This window comes from Papaver somniferum, chromosome 4 (assembly GCF_003573695.1).
Source record: "Papaver somniferum cultivar HN1 chromosome 4, ASM357369v1, whole genome shotgun sequence".
Classification (NCBI taxonomy): Eukaryota; Viridiplantae; Streptophyta; class Magnoliopsida; order Ranunculales; family Papaveraceae; genus Papaver; species Papaver somniferum.
The window spans coordinates 113944263-113963173 of record NC_039361.1 but is presented as its reverse complement, the minus strand read 5'-3'; the positions used below and the strand labels follow the sequence as shown (position 1 = coordinate 113963173).

Genomic DNA, 18911 nt, shown 5'->3' with positions numbered 1-18911 from the left:
ACAAAGGATTTACCAAATCATGTATGAAGGATTTTCTAAGTCGTTGATGGAGGACTCACCAACTTGTAGATGAAGGATTCACCAACTCTTGTGTATAGGATTTACTGATTGATGCAAAGAAGACCAAAATATGGTATAAGAAGAAAAACGGTCAAGATGGCCGGCCATGGTAGTGTATGATCCACCATGACGATTGTGGACCATTCCCGAGAATTTTGGTATCTTTGGATGGTCATTCGAGCATTATTTTGTATTCTCAAAAGAATTTGACCATGACTGAAACTCTTGATTTTGCTCGAATCAGGAAGTAGAATTTTGCTCTAAATACCAATATTTAAAAATATTAAATATTAATATTTTGATATATTATATGGTATAAAGACCTAGTGGTTGCAGGACCACTTCCTTTGTTAACCATATGGTGAATTGAGCAATATTTGACAAGATATGAAAAATCAAGAGTTTACCTGTACGAGGAAGTAATGGATTAAGGAAATAATAATAAAACAAGTAAAATAAGCAAAAAAAAAAAATGGGGACCGACCATGATGTCAAAACCCTTTTTATGTTTTCTTATTTCTCCTCCTTTCATTCTTTGACGAGTTTTCAGTATCCCCATTTGTCCATGTTTTTGGATACTCGATTGAGCATTATTACTAAATACACCCGCATCACTTTCTCGGGGCTTATTCGGCGGTGGCCATACGCCCAAAAGGTGAATATTCATTACTAGTCCATGGAATTCAACTGGGAAAAGCCTTGAATTGAATTAATAAATTATTATGGTGAAAATAGAATATTTTCTAGGAATTCATTGATGAATAAAACACTAGAATCAATTAATTAGTTGCTCTATACTAGCAGACAATATGTCTATGAGCATTAAATTGGTTCGAGAATCAAGGTATGAGATGGTAGAAGCATCATACTCGTTCTGAGTATTATTATGTAATGTCAGGGAACACCTTAATTCCGCCATTATATAGGGGACAAAGGAAGTATTAATAGTCTCATTTTTAACCTTCCCTATTTAATTTCATTTCAGGTAATAAAGTCGACTTTAAGTGAAGAGCAAGCCAGTATGATAGAAGTTGCTGGCCAGTTGATACAGAGTTTAGATACACGGGGCCAAAAGAAGCACGCATCATTTATGCTAAGAAAATTGTAATAATATGCCATTATGTGTCCAAGGAGTTATGCGACCTTATGATATTTATCTATCTTACCAGACGGGGATGACATGGATACTATTTAAAAATGAGATCATTACCTTAGCTCAAATAGAAATCATTATTGCTCAAAATAATCATAATTCAACGGAATTTATTCTGCAAAGGTGTTAAGTCAATAGAAGCTTATAGTTTATAATATTAGTCACAAATTTTCCAGTGGTTTTAGGGTGACCACCTTATTGAATGTCTATTAGTTTTTTATTAGTAATAGTATTCGTAATGAAATAAATTTTAAAATATGCATCAAATACTTTATATATAAAAACAGATATGTGCATCGCAGGAGTGAAAAACTAGTAAAAAAAATAAAAATCTCGTTTAAAGTAATGTTATATCATTGTTACTTACGACCATGGTGGCAGTGGCAGTGGTAACGGTGAATGTCTTGTTGAAAGTGTATTGTGTTTGTGATTGTTTCATGTGTTTATAACAACGTTTTCGTCTGATATAAATATTTTAAAATATCGATTTTACTTGGTGTTCTTCCATTTTCTTTCCAAAACCATTTCAATGACATCATTTAAATCCTAGATCTAAAACTACTAGAACTAAAACTAGTGAACTAGAACCGGTGGTCACTAAGTGCCATTACCGTTCCTTTTGCTGTCTTTCTCCAAAAAAAAAAAACAAAAAACCTGCCGGAGACCAAGCTAAAAAATGGACAGCTAGGAACACCATGATTTATAAAGGGGATACCAAATCTCAGGGGTATCGATCCAGCGGTCAAGATTGCATTGTCTTATATAAATCGCGGAGGAACACAAGCCTATAAGAGATTCTAGGTAACTCCGATGAGGAGCAAATTCACCCACAGCTCTTTAACAACCTGGACACCTTCTCAAATTAACTCGCTTCCTGATTTCTTATTCTTGGAGTTGGAATTAAATTACCTCGAAGTCCGCAGTACAGAAGATTCAAAACATACATAAAAGGAAGGTTGCTAGGTTTTCGTTAAAAAAACAGAAAACTCAAAACAGAAGGGACCACAGGGCAAAGCTTGAAAGCAACTAAAATGAAAATTTAAGGAATTCTCATATGTAATCAAGATTCATTACAGTAGGCAATTACCACAAGATTGAAAATAGATCTAAAGAATTTCCCCAATTGACTAACCCTAACCACCTACAATGAGCTATGCGTACAAAAACAGTATGGGTAGTGGGTACTATTAATTTGTATTTTTTCTTCACATATAAATATACATACTTCCCCCCCAATTTTACTAATGTCAAAAATGTACAATGAAACTAATTCTTCCTAGGCGCTTTCGGTTGTGATCTCATACTAGCTCTTCGTGCCACATCCCATGCTTTCTGTGGGGCATAAACACCCTGTTGGGAAGCAAAGAATGACTCATAACCTGGTGAATCAAAAGCAAAACCAGTATGCTTTGAATTTTCTCGTGGCAACTGAGAGATTGCGTAGCTTCTCTCTTGGTCTGGTGTCAAATGGTTACCAATCTCCATCAACCTCGCTTTGCTGTTGTCATCAGGCTCATGTCTGTGGATTTCCTGAATAATCTGGTAGTTGTACGGGAAAAACCATCTTTGAAATCTGCATTAGAAGATGACAGAAACTAAGATATCAGTGACCAAGGAACAAGTTGTTCTACCTATATTTTCATGAACCTTCTTGGTGGACACCTCTTTAGGAAAATGTGGGACACCATATTGGCCCATATTTCATGGCAAATCTGAAAAGCCATATGTAAAAGAAGTGTTTGATAATCAACATCCTAGACAATTTCCATATTATTCTAGAGTTCCTACAATTCCGTAACGATCACTGATGGACCAAATGGATAATAATAGTTCTGGGAGAACTACAAGTAGTATGATTTGTTGGCCTGCAAGTACTATTTTTCCAAGAGGCGAAACAATTGTATAATTAGTTGCTTTTTTCCTTCATTCCTAGGACCTCAAATCTTGGCGCAGAGTAAAAAGATTATAGTACTAACAAGAAACAGCAGAATACTGGTCTGGACCTTCCTCACGACTCTACCCTGACAAATTAAGTTTTACATATATATATACAGAGAGAGAGTAACATCATTTGCGAATGTTCTTTACTTCTTACCCTTGGTAAATGAAGTCGCCAAGAAGAGCCAAAATGGGGACCAGAAGAAGCGTGAGATAAAAGTAAATGGTACTCATTAAGACGTAGATGACATAGTATACATTCTCCTGCAATTTAATGTGTAAAGGTATGTTCAAGAACAAAACGAACAGAAATTTGTGAAGAGAGGAAAATGATGGATAAAAGTTTAAACACAACTAAGAAAACATAAAACAGAAATTCGTGAGAGGGGACTTACTTGTCTATCAAACGGCGTCATGATCCCAGAATATATAAAGATAAACGCGAACCAACCTAAAATGCTTCCCCAAATACTGATGTGGTGCCACCTTGTGATTGAACTACAAGCCAAATAGAGACGAAGATTGACAGCTACTACAACACAAGTAAAGGTCATCGTACTAATATCCCATAGTCCAAAAAGCTTGCCGGATGAACTGTAAGTACTCTGACTGGAAACAGTCACAAAGTAATAGAAGATCAATGACTGGAAGAAAGCGAAGAAAGCCCAGATGCCAACAACTTCCCACTTGAAGAAGTTATTTCTAATTCCCTCCTTGTATAACTCCGGGTATTTTTTAGATAGAGATGCACTAACATCCTGAAAAGAATATTTTGTATCAATTGCATGCGATGTTCGTTAATGAGAAAAAACCATGTGCATTTCATGACAATACCTTGTCGAACAGTCCAACCATGATTACCGGCAAAGCTGTGAAAATAACATTATATAATGACTGGAACCAATCATCATAGAACCTCTGACCAGAAAACCCAGTTTGGAAAGTGAACCAAAACTGGGTCAAAGTAAAAGTGAGATTCTTGTAGAAGAAGTATGTCACAACCTGCAAAAGGCATGAAAATCATCAGTAGGGTAATGGAATTCCTGACAGACGTGAAGTTTTAGCCAATCGAAAGAACAAATTAAAACCTTGGAAATCCTAAGATACGACCATCGTCCATGTACGAGGAGTAAATCAGTAAGAAATCTGAACTGAGCAATTGCAAAATCACTAGCCATGACTGCTTGCCTTCCTTCTAATCCACTTATACCAACGCCAACATGAGCAGCTTGAATCATGCTCACATCATTGGCACCATCCCCGATACTTAGGGTTATCTTCTTTGCACCTTTTTTCACAAGACTGGTTACCTAAGAAACATGTGACGGTATTAACTTCATCAGAATATGAACGTGCACACTTTCACATAAAAAGTAGTGAAAGAAATTCATGGCGTGAAACAATAGTTATATCAAAAAAAAAAAATGAATTGAAATGAAATGAAATGAAATGAGTTTTCAATCATTGTTACATCCTAATTACATTTTTTTTTAATATGAAATGTTTTTAACTATGGTTAATTCCTAAACCAACGAGAGATTACCTGAGCTTTTTGTAGTGGGGAAACTCGGCAGCAGACTACCGAACTGCAATTCAAGCTCAGGTTAAGCAGTGTTACTCGCAAAGCTGGGTCCAATGCATACATCAAACACTTCCCATCAATTACAAGTGCCAATTTGGTCCCAGATACAGCATTCAGATAATGTTGTGCCTCCCCGAGGCATCTCTTCAACTCTTGTTTCACCAAATCTCTGATAAAGCGCTCAGTTTCCACTAAATCACCCTAATCGTTATAGTTTGAGAACATTATTAACAACTAGAAATCTGGATGAAATGCTTTACATCATACACTTATGTAAGATTAGTAATAGCATTTGAATGTGTGACTTACCTTATCTTCAACACTCCTAATTGCATCTGTTTCTGAACTGATGATGAACTGTTTCATATTATTATTGATCAAGTTACAGGCTGCATAATAAGGTAAACAATAAGAACGTTAGACAAGTAGCTAAGATACTGAGAGATTAAAGTACAAAAACCATAAGCAACTCGAATTACCATAAGCTATATTAATTGCTGTTTCCAACTTATCCCCAGTTAGCATCCAGATCTTCATTCCAGCTCTTTGAAGAGTTTCTATACATGAGGGAACTCCTTCTTGTAGCTTATCTTCAATAGCAGTGGCTCCAATTAAAATGAGATCTTTTTCTATAAGTTCAGCAACCTGTAGAAATTTTAGAAATCTTAAACGAGAACACAGAGGAATCCACTAAAAGGAGAATCCGCAGCACTAAAGAAAATACCTCATCCAACTTTTTCTCACGGTCCCGCAAAGAAGACTTCGCTTGAATGAATTTCTCATTCCAGCTCTCATACACCTCCGCACTTAGATCCTTATAGGCCAGACAAAGGGTACGTAGACCAGCAGATCCAAAATTTTCCAAGTGTTCCCTGGTTTTGTTCTTTAAGTTGTTATTTCCACCCGTCAATCTTTCGTAAACCACAGTATCAGCTCCCTGTCAGGCATAAGATTTCTCATCATAGATGCAACTTTTTATAACCAAAACATTTTCTAGGTAAAGCGAGTCTTGCAAAATTACCTTGCAGTACAATACAAGCCTGCCATCTTGGTAACGACATATCACAGATTGGCGCTTCCTTGTACTATTTACATGAAAAGATGGGCATCAACACTAGTAACAGTAAAGAAATAAACATTGTGGATAAGAAGAGATAAGTTCCCACCTATTGAACTCCAAAACATTCAGAATTTCATAAGATGCATCTTGGATTTTGCCCATTTTCTCCACATGGGACTCACGAACCTTTATCATAGTTGGTGTACGCCTGAAAGGAAAGGTTTTACACATTAAGAACTCATTCAGCCATCTACAGTAGCTAAATAAGTAAAACAGTAACTACAAACCTGTAAAAAAAGAATCCAAAGTTCTTTGCTGCAACAACTAAAGCAGACTCATCTGGAGATGCAGCTTGATACCCGATCTTCTCAGGTGATTCGTCACCTTCAGGAAGCACAGTATGACAGATAGCAAGGCATCGGAAAAACTCCTACTCAGAAGAAAAACTTCTAATTAATACATATCTACACAAGAGAACTTATCAGTTACAGACTCAAATTTTCATGAATCACAATGCTCCAAAATTTTCATTTAGTATATATATGGGCACCGCTGCATCATCAACTGTTTACTGCCAACTTAAGAATGTCAAATGTTAGCAATTAGACATACAAAAAGACTCAAATTACAATAAATCAGACTGCATTGACTGATCTACCTTGCAAGCATCAGCATTAGGTTCATTCCTCCAGGCACCTTGCATTAGCCTAGCATCATCAAAATTGAACCCTTTTTCGTGCACAGCAGTAGACGATTTTGGCGCCTACAGGAAACCATATTAAATTGACACATGGGAATAGGAGAACAGAAAATTACGAGCCTGAGATAAATTCAAAAATCAACCTCCTCTATGTTTATCCCGCTCCGCTGAGCTCCTCCTTTTTCTATTTCGGTAATACCAGTTCCATATACCTCTCCACCAATTGAGCACTTAAAGAACTCCATCAGATTCCTCGTTAATGTTCCTGTTTTATCTGTAAAAATGTACGCCACCTGTACACAAACATAAAGAAGAGTTACAGATGCAAAATTATACTGCAACATATAGTAGCACAATGAGCATATGTACATCAAATAAAGCCGAGTTTGGGTTTAATGGAGTCCACACTTCTTTAGTTATTAACTCATACTTCTGATTGACATTTATTTAATATGCAATATATATCTCAAAATATATCAAATAATAATAATATTATTATAATTCCAAATTCCTTATGATTATCTATCATGACCATAAAACACTGGCATGCCCCCGCTATTGTCCACTAGCATGGCCAAAAACACTCCAAACTAACAATCAAATCAGTAACTTCTCCAAACCAAAAATATCACATACAACATTCTCTAGGACTTAAATGGCCTTCTACTGAGAAAATACCTGTCCAAGCTCCTCATTCAGATTTGATGTCCTAGCAAGAGCTGGGGTGTTTGTTTCCTTATGATACATGTTCAAATCCTTGTTGATAAATTGAGTAGATTGGATGAATTTGATCATCTGACATTTGCAACAAAATAATATATGATTAAACGAAGGCCACATACAATACATTGAGTGAAGATGTATTCTTCAATGGAACTGCATCAACTGAATAAGTTACTCCTCTTACCTCAATGGAAACATAAAGAGAAATAGGGATAATTGTTGAGTACAGTGTTATTAAGGTAAACATAGCAAGGATAGCAACCTGTAAAAGAGGGAAAGAATTATGAATATATGGCTGGTGTAACATACAGAACAAGATCCCATTTAGATATTAGATTGCAGGACATACCACGAATCTGTTATCAGGGTTGAACTGTTTCTCTACATTTTTAGTAAGACCCAAGTAGTAGTACTTCCGGTTAATGAAAACACCGCTGTGCATTTCAATCAAGCAAATGATACTATTACTCTCACAGCAACCTTCGAGAACAAATCTTATATAATGAAGTTTTCATATAACGAAATAACTATAACTATTAATGTGAAGGAAATCAATTAGTAATCTTACCTGCCAATTCCTCCGATAACACACATAAGAAAGAGAAAGAGAAAAAGAGCGAGAATAAGCTTATCAAGTTTCCTCTCCAGAGTACTTCTTTTTGAAGGGACATTCATTGTATTCATCATAACCTACAATTTAAGCAACATGTGTGGTAAATACAGTTTGGAAATATAACCAGGTTAGATATATTATAAGAAATCCAGAATACATGTGGTAGAAATGGATATTATCCAATTACGCTGAAGGAAATGTCTCACTACAGCTTCGGGAGAATTTACAGTAATTAAACAAGTTTTCACTATCCTACCCAAAACATCTGAAAATTGACTACAACATACTTCCATACACAAACAGATCATAAACAGAGTAGGAAAGAAGAAAAACCAAATAGCACGTTACAGCACATGGAACAATGTTGCACCTTTGTTTCGTGCCCGGTAAATATAACGACCCCAACCATGTATTCTGTGTTCCTGAGACTGCATCCCTGAAAGAATGATTCCCGGGGAGTAACGGTAAATATATATGCCAAATATAAGGACTGATGCATCTTAATAAGAATACCACATGCACTAGTATTTTAATAACAAAATGTATGGAACATGGCTAAATTGTCCAAGGAAGCAGTAAGGAAACACTGTCTAAGAGTAAAGTATGTACACGAAGACGAACAAGCTGAGCTCAAAGGTCTAAAAAGAACAATGCATAAATGTTTAATGACGCAGTAGTGAAACACTGATTAAGAAAAAAGTGTTTAAAAACAAAAGTCGAGCTTAAAGGTTTAAAGTGAGGAAAGTCAGATAGCTGTCTAATGTGGCATGAGTACATTCTAAGATAAAAGTGTTCAAAGTGACACAAACAAGTTGAGCTCAAAGGTTTCAGCTTTTCACTACACTAATCTATAGATGAGGACATTTTGTTCGATCGGACACTTCAATGTTTTACGCCTTAGCTCGATAAGTTGCACACAATCATAAATGAAAACCTGAAATAGGTAAATTAGTCAACCAATCTTGACTATGCACCCTTGCAGAACCCACATGATGCAAGTTAATAAAACCATACTAAGAGACAGACTAAGTATGAATAAGTGCAATTTTGTGAAACAAAAGTTCAAGTGAAAAACTCATATCATGACAAACATAATTATGAAGAGAGAGAGAGAGAGCAAAACATACTCGCAATAAGATTTGATTGGGAGAAAGAGGCAGCGTCTGCTTTTGGAACAAAAGATTTCCAGTGAAAGTGTATAAAGAGTTATTAGGCTGTTCGCATTGTACTTCCCCTGAAGTCAAAAGAGTATATATAAGATCACTACCAAAGTCAACGAGGAAACAGATCCAATACTTACTTTACCTATATAGGTCAAAGGAAAATAGCTTCTTACAGCATAGCATGATGAATGATCAGGAGATAACGTACCTTTAAATTCACAGGCTTTATCAGGGGTCAAGTAATCCCAAGTTCTTTCCAATGCTTTTCTAATCTTTAAATTTGTTTCGCCATCAAGATTTGCCGTCTATTACCCAACAAACAAAAATAACATCAGTTAAAGATAACCAGGCGCTCAGATTTTTACTGTAGAAACATGTAGTCCAAACAGAAAGGAAGATCTAACAACTCTGACTAAAAGAAATGAAACCTCAATGTAGCAAACACCATCTGCATTTGAACTAGCAAGAAAAAGCAAATCTGCGGGGAAATATCCATCCTGCTTAACCTGCAATCAGTGTGTAACAAACATCGAATTAAGAGCTATTAGAATTATATAGCTAACCATCTAACAGGGTTGCAATTAACAAAAACTAACATCAAAGAGAGTCAACTGCTACCAAAAACTCTATCATGAATGTATCCAAACTAACAGACTAACTGGGAGGATCATCTATTGTCAGGGCCACCCAAATGTGTACTGAGGTCCTTTCAGAGATGAATTATTGATAACAGCTTAAGTCAATTGCATACTCAAGGTCGGGGATAACACGCAAAAATATTAGAATACAGAAAAAAAAAAGTAACTTACTTTGACAATATCCCCGACCTGCAGCTTCCTCCACGGAATACTTTCCCACCTTTGGTCCATCAAAACATCTATAGGCGTATTGTTTATCACCCTATCATTGAGTAAGCGTTTCTGCAAATCATAAAAGAAAACATAAATACGATTAATTTTCAGTACAACTTAACAGAAGATACAGAAGATTCAAACTAACAAAAAACAAATATTAATTATGTGCTAATCAGCTAGAGAAAAAAAAAGTAAACATATGTCAAAATCCTAATGACACTTACCCAATCTTCCCAAGCCTCCTTGACGAGGGAGACGAAAAGCACAAGACTAAGTGGGACCACATTGGTTATTGGATGCACAGGACTACACGTAAGTAACAAATTGTCAGAACAAGTATCATAATGGGTGATTCCATATTCTAAATTAACCACCATTTTACTATTGCTCGTACCTGATTGGTGTTGTGGATAAGATTGAAATCATAAGAAAGTATAAATTAGCTACCCGCCTGAACTGTAAGTGTAAATCAGATGGAAATGTGTCAAGGGAGAAATCAAAAGTGCAAATATATGAAGTGCATATCCAATCATCTTAACACTCCTACCCAAACCAATAACAGTCAGTTACCTGCTCAAACAATCCTTTGGGCAGAAAGGTAAAGATGTTGTACTTTGTAGTTGAAATGGAGTTTCCCTGAAAATTACAATATAACAGTGGTCAATAAAACCCTCTATGACAACAAAATGTATCAGGGTTAACACGATAAGTCTTTACAAGCAAAAACATCCACAGAAGACAACAGCTTACTCCACACCAAAAACAAAACTTGAACACCCAAAACCACCATTAGATTAAAAGACTCCGCTCTAACACCACTAGTAGCAACAAAGTGGAGTTTAAGAATATGAGTTAGTCCACGGATGTACCTTCCCCAATACCCCATTCTCTAGCAACCTACGATAAAGTCTTTTATGCAACAAGAAAACCCTAACCAACACTAATGTAACTAGTTCATTACTGCAGTATAGTTGAACTAACTGACACTCAAACAATGTACACAAAAACAAAACCCAATCGATAAAACCCAAATGTGACAACTATATTCAATCAAAAAACCTTAATCACAAATGTTTTAAGTACATTCTCATTAGGGATCTGAAGCCGGCGTACCTTAAATTTGACAGGAAGATTAGCATCACGATCATTACAAAAGATGGTACGATTTCCAGGAGCTTGAGGTTGAACTCTACCAAGACGAACAGTACGAGAAGATTCAGAGTTGGTAGAATTTTTCCGATCATTGGAATCCATATTAGCTCTTGAGTAAAAACTTCTTCCTTCACCACCACCGAATTTTGACCTAGATATACCTACTCTATCCCATCCACTCATCTTTTCTTTTACTTACTTATTAAGTACTTCTTGTTATAGAAACACACCAAATAAAACTAGATCGATCGATCAATCGCAAGATACAAATTCCTCCGTCGATTTTTCTTGCAAATTTTTCCGCGGTGATAATAATTTTAGAAATGAAAAAACAAACACTTCCCTAATTTGTAGCTAGCACCCAAATACTACAGGCAAAGTTTCTTTTTAGTGAGAGAGAGACAAAGAAATTTCTTCCTTTTTTTTCTTGTCTCTCACTCACTGGTTCGATTTCGTTTCACAAGTTTCAATGTCGGGACAGAATTCAACAGAATTCATGAGGGGAGGAGAAGACAAGTAGGAGTCGACTCGGTTGGTACTTGGTAATGCCGCCGCGTAACGTGTTAGATCGGGACGACTCAAATTCTTCCCCTTCTAGTAAAACTTTGAAAATGTACGAAAAGTCGTTACTTCTTTGGCAAACAAAATTTGGAAAGTTCTTCGCGTGTGCAGTAAGAGGGCGTTTGGCAAGCACTTAATAAGTTGGAACTTCCAAAAATCGACCCTATAGATTTGCAAAATAAAACAACTTTCAGAAATTGCTTACTGTATAAGGCAAGGCCAAGTGGCCAACAAGCACTATGGTGAGGTGTTTCGCATAGCTTTAGCTGTATTATTTATTGCTAATGCCAACAACAAAAATACCTTTTATTTCTGGTTGCGAAACTCCTTCCAAATATAATGTTTTCGATTTTCACTAGTGCCTTCCTAGTGAAAGGACAACGACAATGTCGTGTGTTGATGATACACTATCTGATTAAAGAGTGTTTTCTCTAGTGCAACGGATTTTAATGGAAAGACTTGTAACTTGTAAGCAATAGTGTAAACTCATAAACTTGTTGTAAACCAATTTATAAGTTTGCCATTTGATTTGATCAAGTTCCACGAAATTGAAGAGAATTACAGAAGGGCTTGTTAGAAACGAATATGAAATTCTCTTCTTTATTGTATTTTTAAGTACAGGAGGTGTCGCATAATGAATTTCATTTAATTAGTTATAAATGTAGGTAGTTAAGGCAGTTGAGCAATCGGAAATTTTTGGTCAAAAAGTATTTCAACTTAAACCTTTGCTTGGAAACGTTTGACTTTTGACAGATTGACATGTAATGCACCATTTTATGCTGAATCCTGAGGCTAGAATCAGTAATTCTAGAGGAACTGCTCAAAAAAGCCGTCTCTCCAAGAATTTTGAAACTTGTGGTCCCTGGTGAATCTTATCCCCGGGAGTTTAGTAGGGGCACATGTATTGTGTCTTGACCGTCTTTTTTTTGTTTGTTTATTTATTTGTTGGTACAAAAAATTCTTCGCAGATACATTTTGGAACAACTGAATTAATCAATTTTGGAAGCAGCAGTTACAACTAGGAGCGAAGTTCAAGTACTTACTCCAAGATCCAATTTACTAGATTTTTTTTTTTCATTTTTTTGGGTGGGTTTTCTCAACGGAATGGTTTGATTTTTTTTCTTTTAGGTGTGGGTTTGTTGATCAATGTTTTACGAACGGCCAGCTTCTACAACTAGAAAATCAAACAATCTTCGAACTGCCAACCTTTTTTTAAGAGTTTTGAAAATCAAACAATCTTCGCAACAAAGCTTTGAAATTTGTGTATCTGCAAATCTCAAATGCATCACTAAAGGTTCCCTTTAACGGCCCGAGCTTTGGTTCGTTGTTAAAAGTGTAGGAATATACGAAACGTAGCCATGACATCTAACACCTGCATGCCAGAGTAATGTGTTATTGTGATGCATATGAGTCTATTTACCATCTCATAATAATGCATCCATATGGAGGTTACATGCTCCAAATACCTAAAGTCTCTAAACTTGTGGTATATCACAGTTCAAGTATATTTTGGTTGAATTAGTTAGTTATTAGTGACAAACAAATTATTAGATTTCGGGTTTGTACATTGGTAATTGTTGAGCCAGTCATTTTGGGTCCATATGCCAACGGAAGAGGTATATTATGTGGTCTTACCGGCTTAATTAGCTTTTGCTAGAGATTTTGCTAATTCAGACATGTGGATTTCCTTGGCATACCCATACAGTTACCCAATGCTAAATTTATCACCTAGGCGTTCTGTGCTTGCAAAGTTCTTGTTAAAAAATGAAAGATATTTTCTGGTTATTTACATACATTCAAGTGAACCATGTTCTTTTTAATAAAAAGAACTTAATCACTGGATCATTTTATAGCCTTCTCCTAGTTGCAACAATCAATCAAGTCTTCTGTTTTATTTTATTGTTGAATGGAAATTACTGTACTAAATTGACTCATATTGTACAGATTATGAATTTGAATTTTCTTACTTTCAAATATGAAATGATATTCTTCTATACTGAAAGAACTTAAGGCACCTACAAATTTCCAGGATACTTTCACAGTTTTTTCCTATGCCGCTATTCAGTATCCTTTTTTTAATCAGACAGTATTCTCTCCAATTATATCTCCATAACTCATAGTGAGACACTTATCCTGATTATCACTCCTTGATAGAGGACATCCCTCATGGCGTATTACAGAACTCAGATGAACAAATTTAATGAAACACATTGCTGATGTGTTTACAGCCTTTCTCGACAACAAAATAGGCAAAACTGCCATACTGTCAAAAGAGGGATATTGATTTTGAACCATTGTTTTGAAAATCCAGTGTGATTCTAATTACATTCCATTGCAGATACTCTGGTGCTTCCTTACTTCCTATGTCACATCTATAATACGTATCCCAGTACTGGTTAATGCAATATTATAGAGACGACGCACTTGACAAAGAGTATTTGATCGCGCAATATTGCATGGGTGAATTCTGAAAGAATGGCACGTGTTTTGGCTAGTTGTTGAAAATAAGTTTATTTAGCTGTAGGTGTTACTGAATTTTCATGGGACAAAAATCCAAATTTTCTCAAAATCACTTGTGACAGCCAAACCAACATTTTCGTTTTTTAAATTAGCTGCTGTACCAAATGCATTAAAAATGTAATAACCAAGCACTCCTTTGTTCTCCACTTTTTGATAATGTCTGTCAGGCACAACAGTGTAGGAGATCCTTGCAATGTCAGTCGTGCCAGAGATATTAATCCATTTATATTGGTCCTGCAAAACATGAATGGCTTAAAGTTGTTATCTCGATGATGAGCTACATCAAGTAAGGTCAGTATGTAAATCAAGAAAGGTTGGTCAAGTAAGGTCAGTATGTAAATCAAGAAAGATTGGTAAGAGAATATTCTCTGCTTATTAGCAACATGAAGGTAATGTTTTTATGCTTGAGTATCCACAGGCAAAATACTAACACATTTTAAGATGCATTGTGAACCAAAGTATGCAAAGCATATGATATTATTTATTGGATACTGAACACATCTCTTGGTATTAGTCCCAGTTGAGTAAGTTCTTTTATATAAATGAACTTCAATCAACGCACCCGAAAAAAAATAAAATTACGAAGATTATGTCAGGATTTTTATTGACCACAACACAGTGAACCTAAATTAGTGTTTGGGAAAAATCTCATATGACGCTCGTTCTTACAAAATTATCATCTTGCTGTTTACAACTTAAAATCACTTGAATCATCAAAAGGGTATAAAATGTGCTCGTTTCGGTGTAACTATCAGCAGGTATCACAGTGATTAGTATGCTAGGTAGTTTTTAAAGCAGTTCTGACTAAGAAACGAACCTATTAGCACCTAAGGAGTGTAGATTATGCATGTTATCATTAAAGATCAAGAATTTCTCATAAATATGGGCTAAGTACCAAGTATACGTAACTTACTTATCCATTTGATGCTTAACTTTGAGTATCGATTTCGTGGATGCCAGCCATCTCTATCACCTCAAACCACAGGCAGCCATTTCCATTCCCCTTGAAAGATAGTCTGATGTTGAATTAGGAACCAAGGTAAATACAGAACAACCTACAACTTCCAATTTGATTTTTAGCTTAAGAAAACGGAAAGAATTATCCACCTGCCGAGTTTCTCGCACCTGGAGCCACCATCGCCAGTACTCTAAATGTTGTCAAATCTGCACTCAAGTACACATGATACGTTAATGCAAGTTGCTAAAGCATTTTTACACCACAATATCAACTATATAAGAAACAATAGCACATTCTAAACCATAATATGTGTATTTTGTCTTTATGAACGGGTGTCTCCTCAAAACTTAGTTCGCAGGCAACAGCTCATGTAGCTATGTGCTTTATACATACTAATAAAGTTTCCACTCAAGTAAAATTGTAGTTTCAGAAAAGAGCGCGAAGAAGTTACCTGCTAGTAACTATGAGTCTGCGAATAGCCATTGTTCTGGAAGATCTTTTTCAATGACTGGACATCAAAATGAGCTCTTTATCTATCTCTACAATCATGTTGCATCATCCATTTCATATTCTAGATGTCTTTGCATTTTTCAAAATTAAATGGATATATTCTGTAATAGCAATTGCTGGCTATGCAAAGTTTTGATCAGGAACATACACATTTTTATCATAGAGTATTGGTAGAGAGATTAAGAAAGTATGATGTGACACCTTATGTCAACATATGTTGCCCATCATCTGTTAAAGATGAGTCAAATCAAATAAGAAAAAGAGGAGCATTAGTATGAGCAAGCGATCAACATTCCAACGAACATGTACATGTGCAACCACAACAAAATATCTCCACTCCTTAAATTACGTAGCACAATAGTTATGCATTCACGGCTTACGGTACTAAGGTAAGCTAATAATGGTCCCAACAAGCCAATTAACGTACATAATACCCCTATAACAGCTCCCCCTAATCAATAATCCAATACAAATTAAAAAAATTGACCTGAAACCCATGAAGCAAACTAACATACAAAAATTGTTGAGCCATGGATCTATCTCTGAAGGTTTGAAGTTCACCTCCCCAGATGAGTTACCTTCTTTGGTAAAATGTTAGGGTCACAAACTATTGGCTAAATGTTGCTCAAAAGCTGGTAAAACAACATGTTTAAATTCACATTTGACCTTTAATGATTTGGTTTTTGAATAATGTATATACAATATTTTCCATGGCTCGCATATTTCTATGTGCCCAAAAGATCGAAGAAAAAAACCCAAAATGAATAGCAGAATAGTAATTCAACCTTAAATTCTTGCTATGAAATGTGTTGCATGATTTCGTGTCTAAGCACTGAATTCCGAGATTTGCAGATCAGTAAGACCAAAAGTTATATTTTAATATGTAGGCTGACTTAAAAATCATTTCGGCAATCAAATTTTATGACCATAGGGACATGCAAATGTACAATAACACCGCATTATTTTATTGCAATGTTTCAGGGATTAAAAATATTGGAGTATACCCGGTGGTGGTTTGTTGCATTTCAATTTTCCATGCTGGATGATGATACGACGTGGGAGCCTGCACAATATTATAATGCGGAAGCACTTGATAGACCACTAAAAATGGTGTTGTTCTATAATCAAAAGCATCTAACTTGATAGATCTTTTGGATGAAACACTTTGTCGAACACGTTATTCCTGCAATGGGTTGGCAATTCCCAATATACAACAGTAAGAACCATGTACCAATTCGCAAAGTAAAAACACAAAAATGAATCAAGTAGATTATTCTGATTATACTAACTATATTAAGACTCCAACATAAGTAGTGGATACTAAAACAAAAAGTGAAAAATAATTTATGAACAATGTTGCTACTATAAAATGTCTTCCTCGGTGATTAGCTGAAAAAGGAAAATATAAGTGTATTTTTATAAGGTCCTGAAAATTCTATATCACATTGATCAACTGTATTCTTGGCTATATTCCGATTATCTTGCTCAATGATTATACTAACTGCAAAAAATAAGTGACAGATAATCAAACATTTCTGACACAGTTTCAGATACTTACATTGTCTTGAGCATGAAGACGTCCAGGATGATACCTGGTTGGTCCCAATGAAATCTAGCTGATTCCATTGAACGCGACATCAATTTTGTGCCTTCTTCGGACTTGCCTATGTGGGAGGAAGTTTTCTAGGTGATTGCGGGGCGTTTGGAAGGGATGATGTCTGGGAACCCATTTGAAAAAAATGAAAGAGTATGGACTGTAGAAAATTGGAATCAATTACTCAGCAAAAGTAACCTCAATGACATGAATCAAAATATAGGCATGAATCTATTACAATACAATTGATCACTTGATCACTACATAAATACAGATAATTGAATCCATGTATAGCCAAGAATCAACAAAGTCAGTCACAGTAAAAAATCAACTAAAAATGCAGAAACACAATTCAAGTACAGGTTTAGTAGTAATTACCTCAGATGAATGGCACCTCTTTTCTTGATACAACACTTGAAATCTACAACAGAACAATCAACTGAGAATTTTAAGTTGGAAAATCAAATTAAAATTGAAAAGAATCAAAAAAAAAACTAAATGGCAGGTACGTGGAGAGAGTATGCGTTTGAAACATGGTAAGAAACCTTTAGTGGGGTTTATAAAGGGAACATTAGAGAGGGATATTGTTTATGTAACGTATGAGGAAATTGATTACTGGGCTTCAATGTTGAGTTACTGTATAATCTTAGAGGAAGGAAAAGAGAAGATCAAAGGATAAATTGTACTGTAACGCTTTAAGATTGATTACAGATTCCTGTACTTTTCTGCGTCTTAAAGATTTTCTTCCCAATTTGACCGATGTTTCTCATGGAGAAATAATGGGGTTGTCAATGGGGATATTTGTTGCTTCCCGTTTTTAGGGGCCACTCAAAAGGATTTAGGGACCAACAATAAAACAAAAAAGGTCATCCAATGGGAAAATGTAGCCAGCCCTTATCTCGCGTAATTCGTAATGGCGAAATTACCCTTATATATTCGGAGGATATGATAACATTGTTATCCTCCGATTGTAATCGGAAGTCAAAATATTACCCAGACTCCCGATTGTAGTCGGTGCAGTATTAGAATGATTTCTGTTTCATTTTTTCCATTTCTTTTTCATTTTTGAGTTGTTAGAGTTATAGAGAAGAATGTGAAGGAAAAAAGGGAAAACCCATTTTATCACTACAAAAATGGATGGATATGAAGAAGAAGGTGAGAATCATGGCGAAGAACAAAATGTTGAGGGTTCACGACCGTTTAGAGAAGACGATTTGGGGTATATGTTGAATGATCCAAACTTTTGTGGAGAGGAAAACCTAGACGACCCTTTCATGGAAGAAAATGGAGAATCGCCTGATATTGAAGCTAACGATGCATGTAAAACACAGGTATTGTGTTAAGAAACTCAAATACTCGATTTGCATGCGTTTGTGTGCTTTTGTAAACAAGAAAAACCGATTATTGCATGCATTGAATGCCATGAACTATCCAGATTCGGTAGATAATTTCTCGAATAAACTTACGAATATAACACATTGAGTACCAAATATGTATATTCGGTAGTTCCAAGATAGTAGTTTACTGCCGAATATGAGAAAAAACCCCAAACTGGTTTTCCAAAAAAATCTACATTCGGTAGTTATGTAGAGTTATTTTCCCCCGAATGGCCCCAAAAACGAATTCCTCAAAAAATTTCAAAACTCAGTATTCTTATCCTTTACAATCGGTAATAGTTTAACATTATTTGACTGCCGAATATAACAGTGGCCTCAAAATAAAATTTCCGAAAACTTGAAAATCGGATGTTTATCGATTAAAGTTATCTCC

The 18911-nt window shown here is 35.6% G+C and overlaps 1 protein-coding gene and 1 long non-coding RNA gene across 4 annotated transcripts; both read right to left on the bottom strand.

Annotated features, from left to right (window-relative positions):
• Positions 1-2229: 2229 nt before the first annotated feature.
• On the bottom strand, positions 2230-11710 carry LOC113276381 (phospholipid-transporting ATPase 3-like). The gene is made up of 27 exons (XM_026525980.1): positions 10960-11710; positions 10417-10482; positions 10241-10302; positions 10071-10152; positions 9802-9912; positions 9421-9498; positions 9201-9297; positions 8957-9063; positions 8200-8265; positions 7785-7906; positions 7566-7650; positions 7401-7478; positions 7172-7288; positions 6637-6786; positions 6452-6556; positions 6081-6223; positions 5900-6001; positions 5755-5818; positions 5458-5670; positions 5213-5378; positions 5043-5122; positions 4695-4934; positions 4240-4461; positions 3986-4153; positions 3547-3909; positions 3309-3415; positions 2230-2786 (listed from the first exon to the last, which is right to left on the bottom strand). The coding sequence occupies exons 1-27, from the start codon at positions 11179-11181 to the stop codon at positions 2480-2482; spliced, it is 3723 nt and encodes a 1240-aa protein (XP_026381765.1). The 5' UTR covers positions 11182-11710; the 3' UTR covers positions 2230-2479.
• Positions 11711-14055: 2345 nt separating this feature from the next.
• LOC113274202 lies at positions 14056-17887 on the bottom strand. 3 transcript variants are annotated; one of them, XR_003322862.1, is made up of 7 exons: positions 17520-17887; positions 17106-17301; positions 15696-16730; positions 15489-15576; positions 15187-15243; positions 14993-15095; positions 14056-14313 (listed from the first exon to the last, which is right to left on the bottom strand). It is a non-coding gene; the product is annotated as an uncharacterized LOC113274202 (long non-coding RNA). The 3 variants fall into 3 exon arrangements; XR_003322861.1 differs by having other exon boundaries at positions 15489-15775; positions 16552-16730; XR_003322860.1 differs by having other exon boundaries at positions 15489-16730.
• Between the last annotated feature and the right edge of the window lie 1024 nt (positions 17888-18911).

Excerpts from the sequence above, each read along its gene's own strand:
- LOC113276381 (XM_026525980.1), bottom strand. The coding sequence starts at position 11,181 with ATGAGTGGATGGGATAGAGTAGGTATATCTAGGTCAAAATTCGGTGGT. Across the intron at positions 6,224-6,451 it reads CTAATGCTGATGCTTGCAAG|GAGTTTTTCCGATGCCTTGC; the intron begins GTAGATCAGTCA and ends TCTTCTGAGTAG. Across the intron at positions 4,462-4,694 it reads CCCCACTACAAAAAGCTCAG|GTAACCAGTCTTGTGAAAAA; the intron begins GTAATCTCTCGT and ends CATGTTTCTTAG.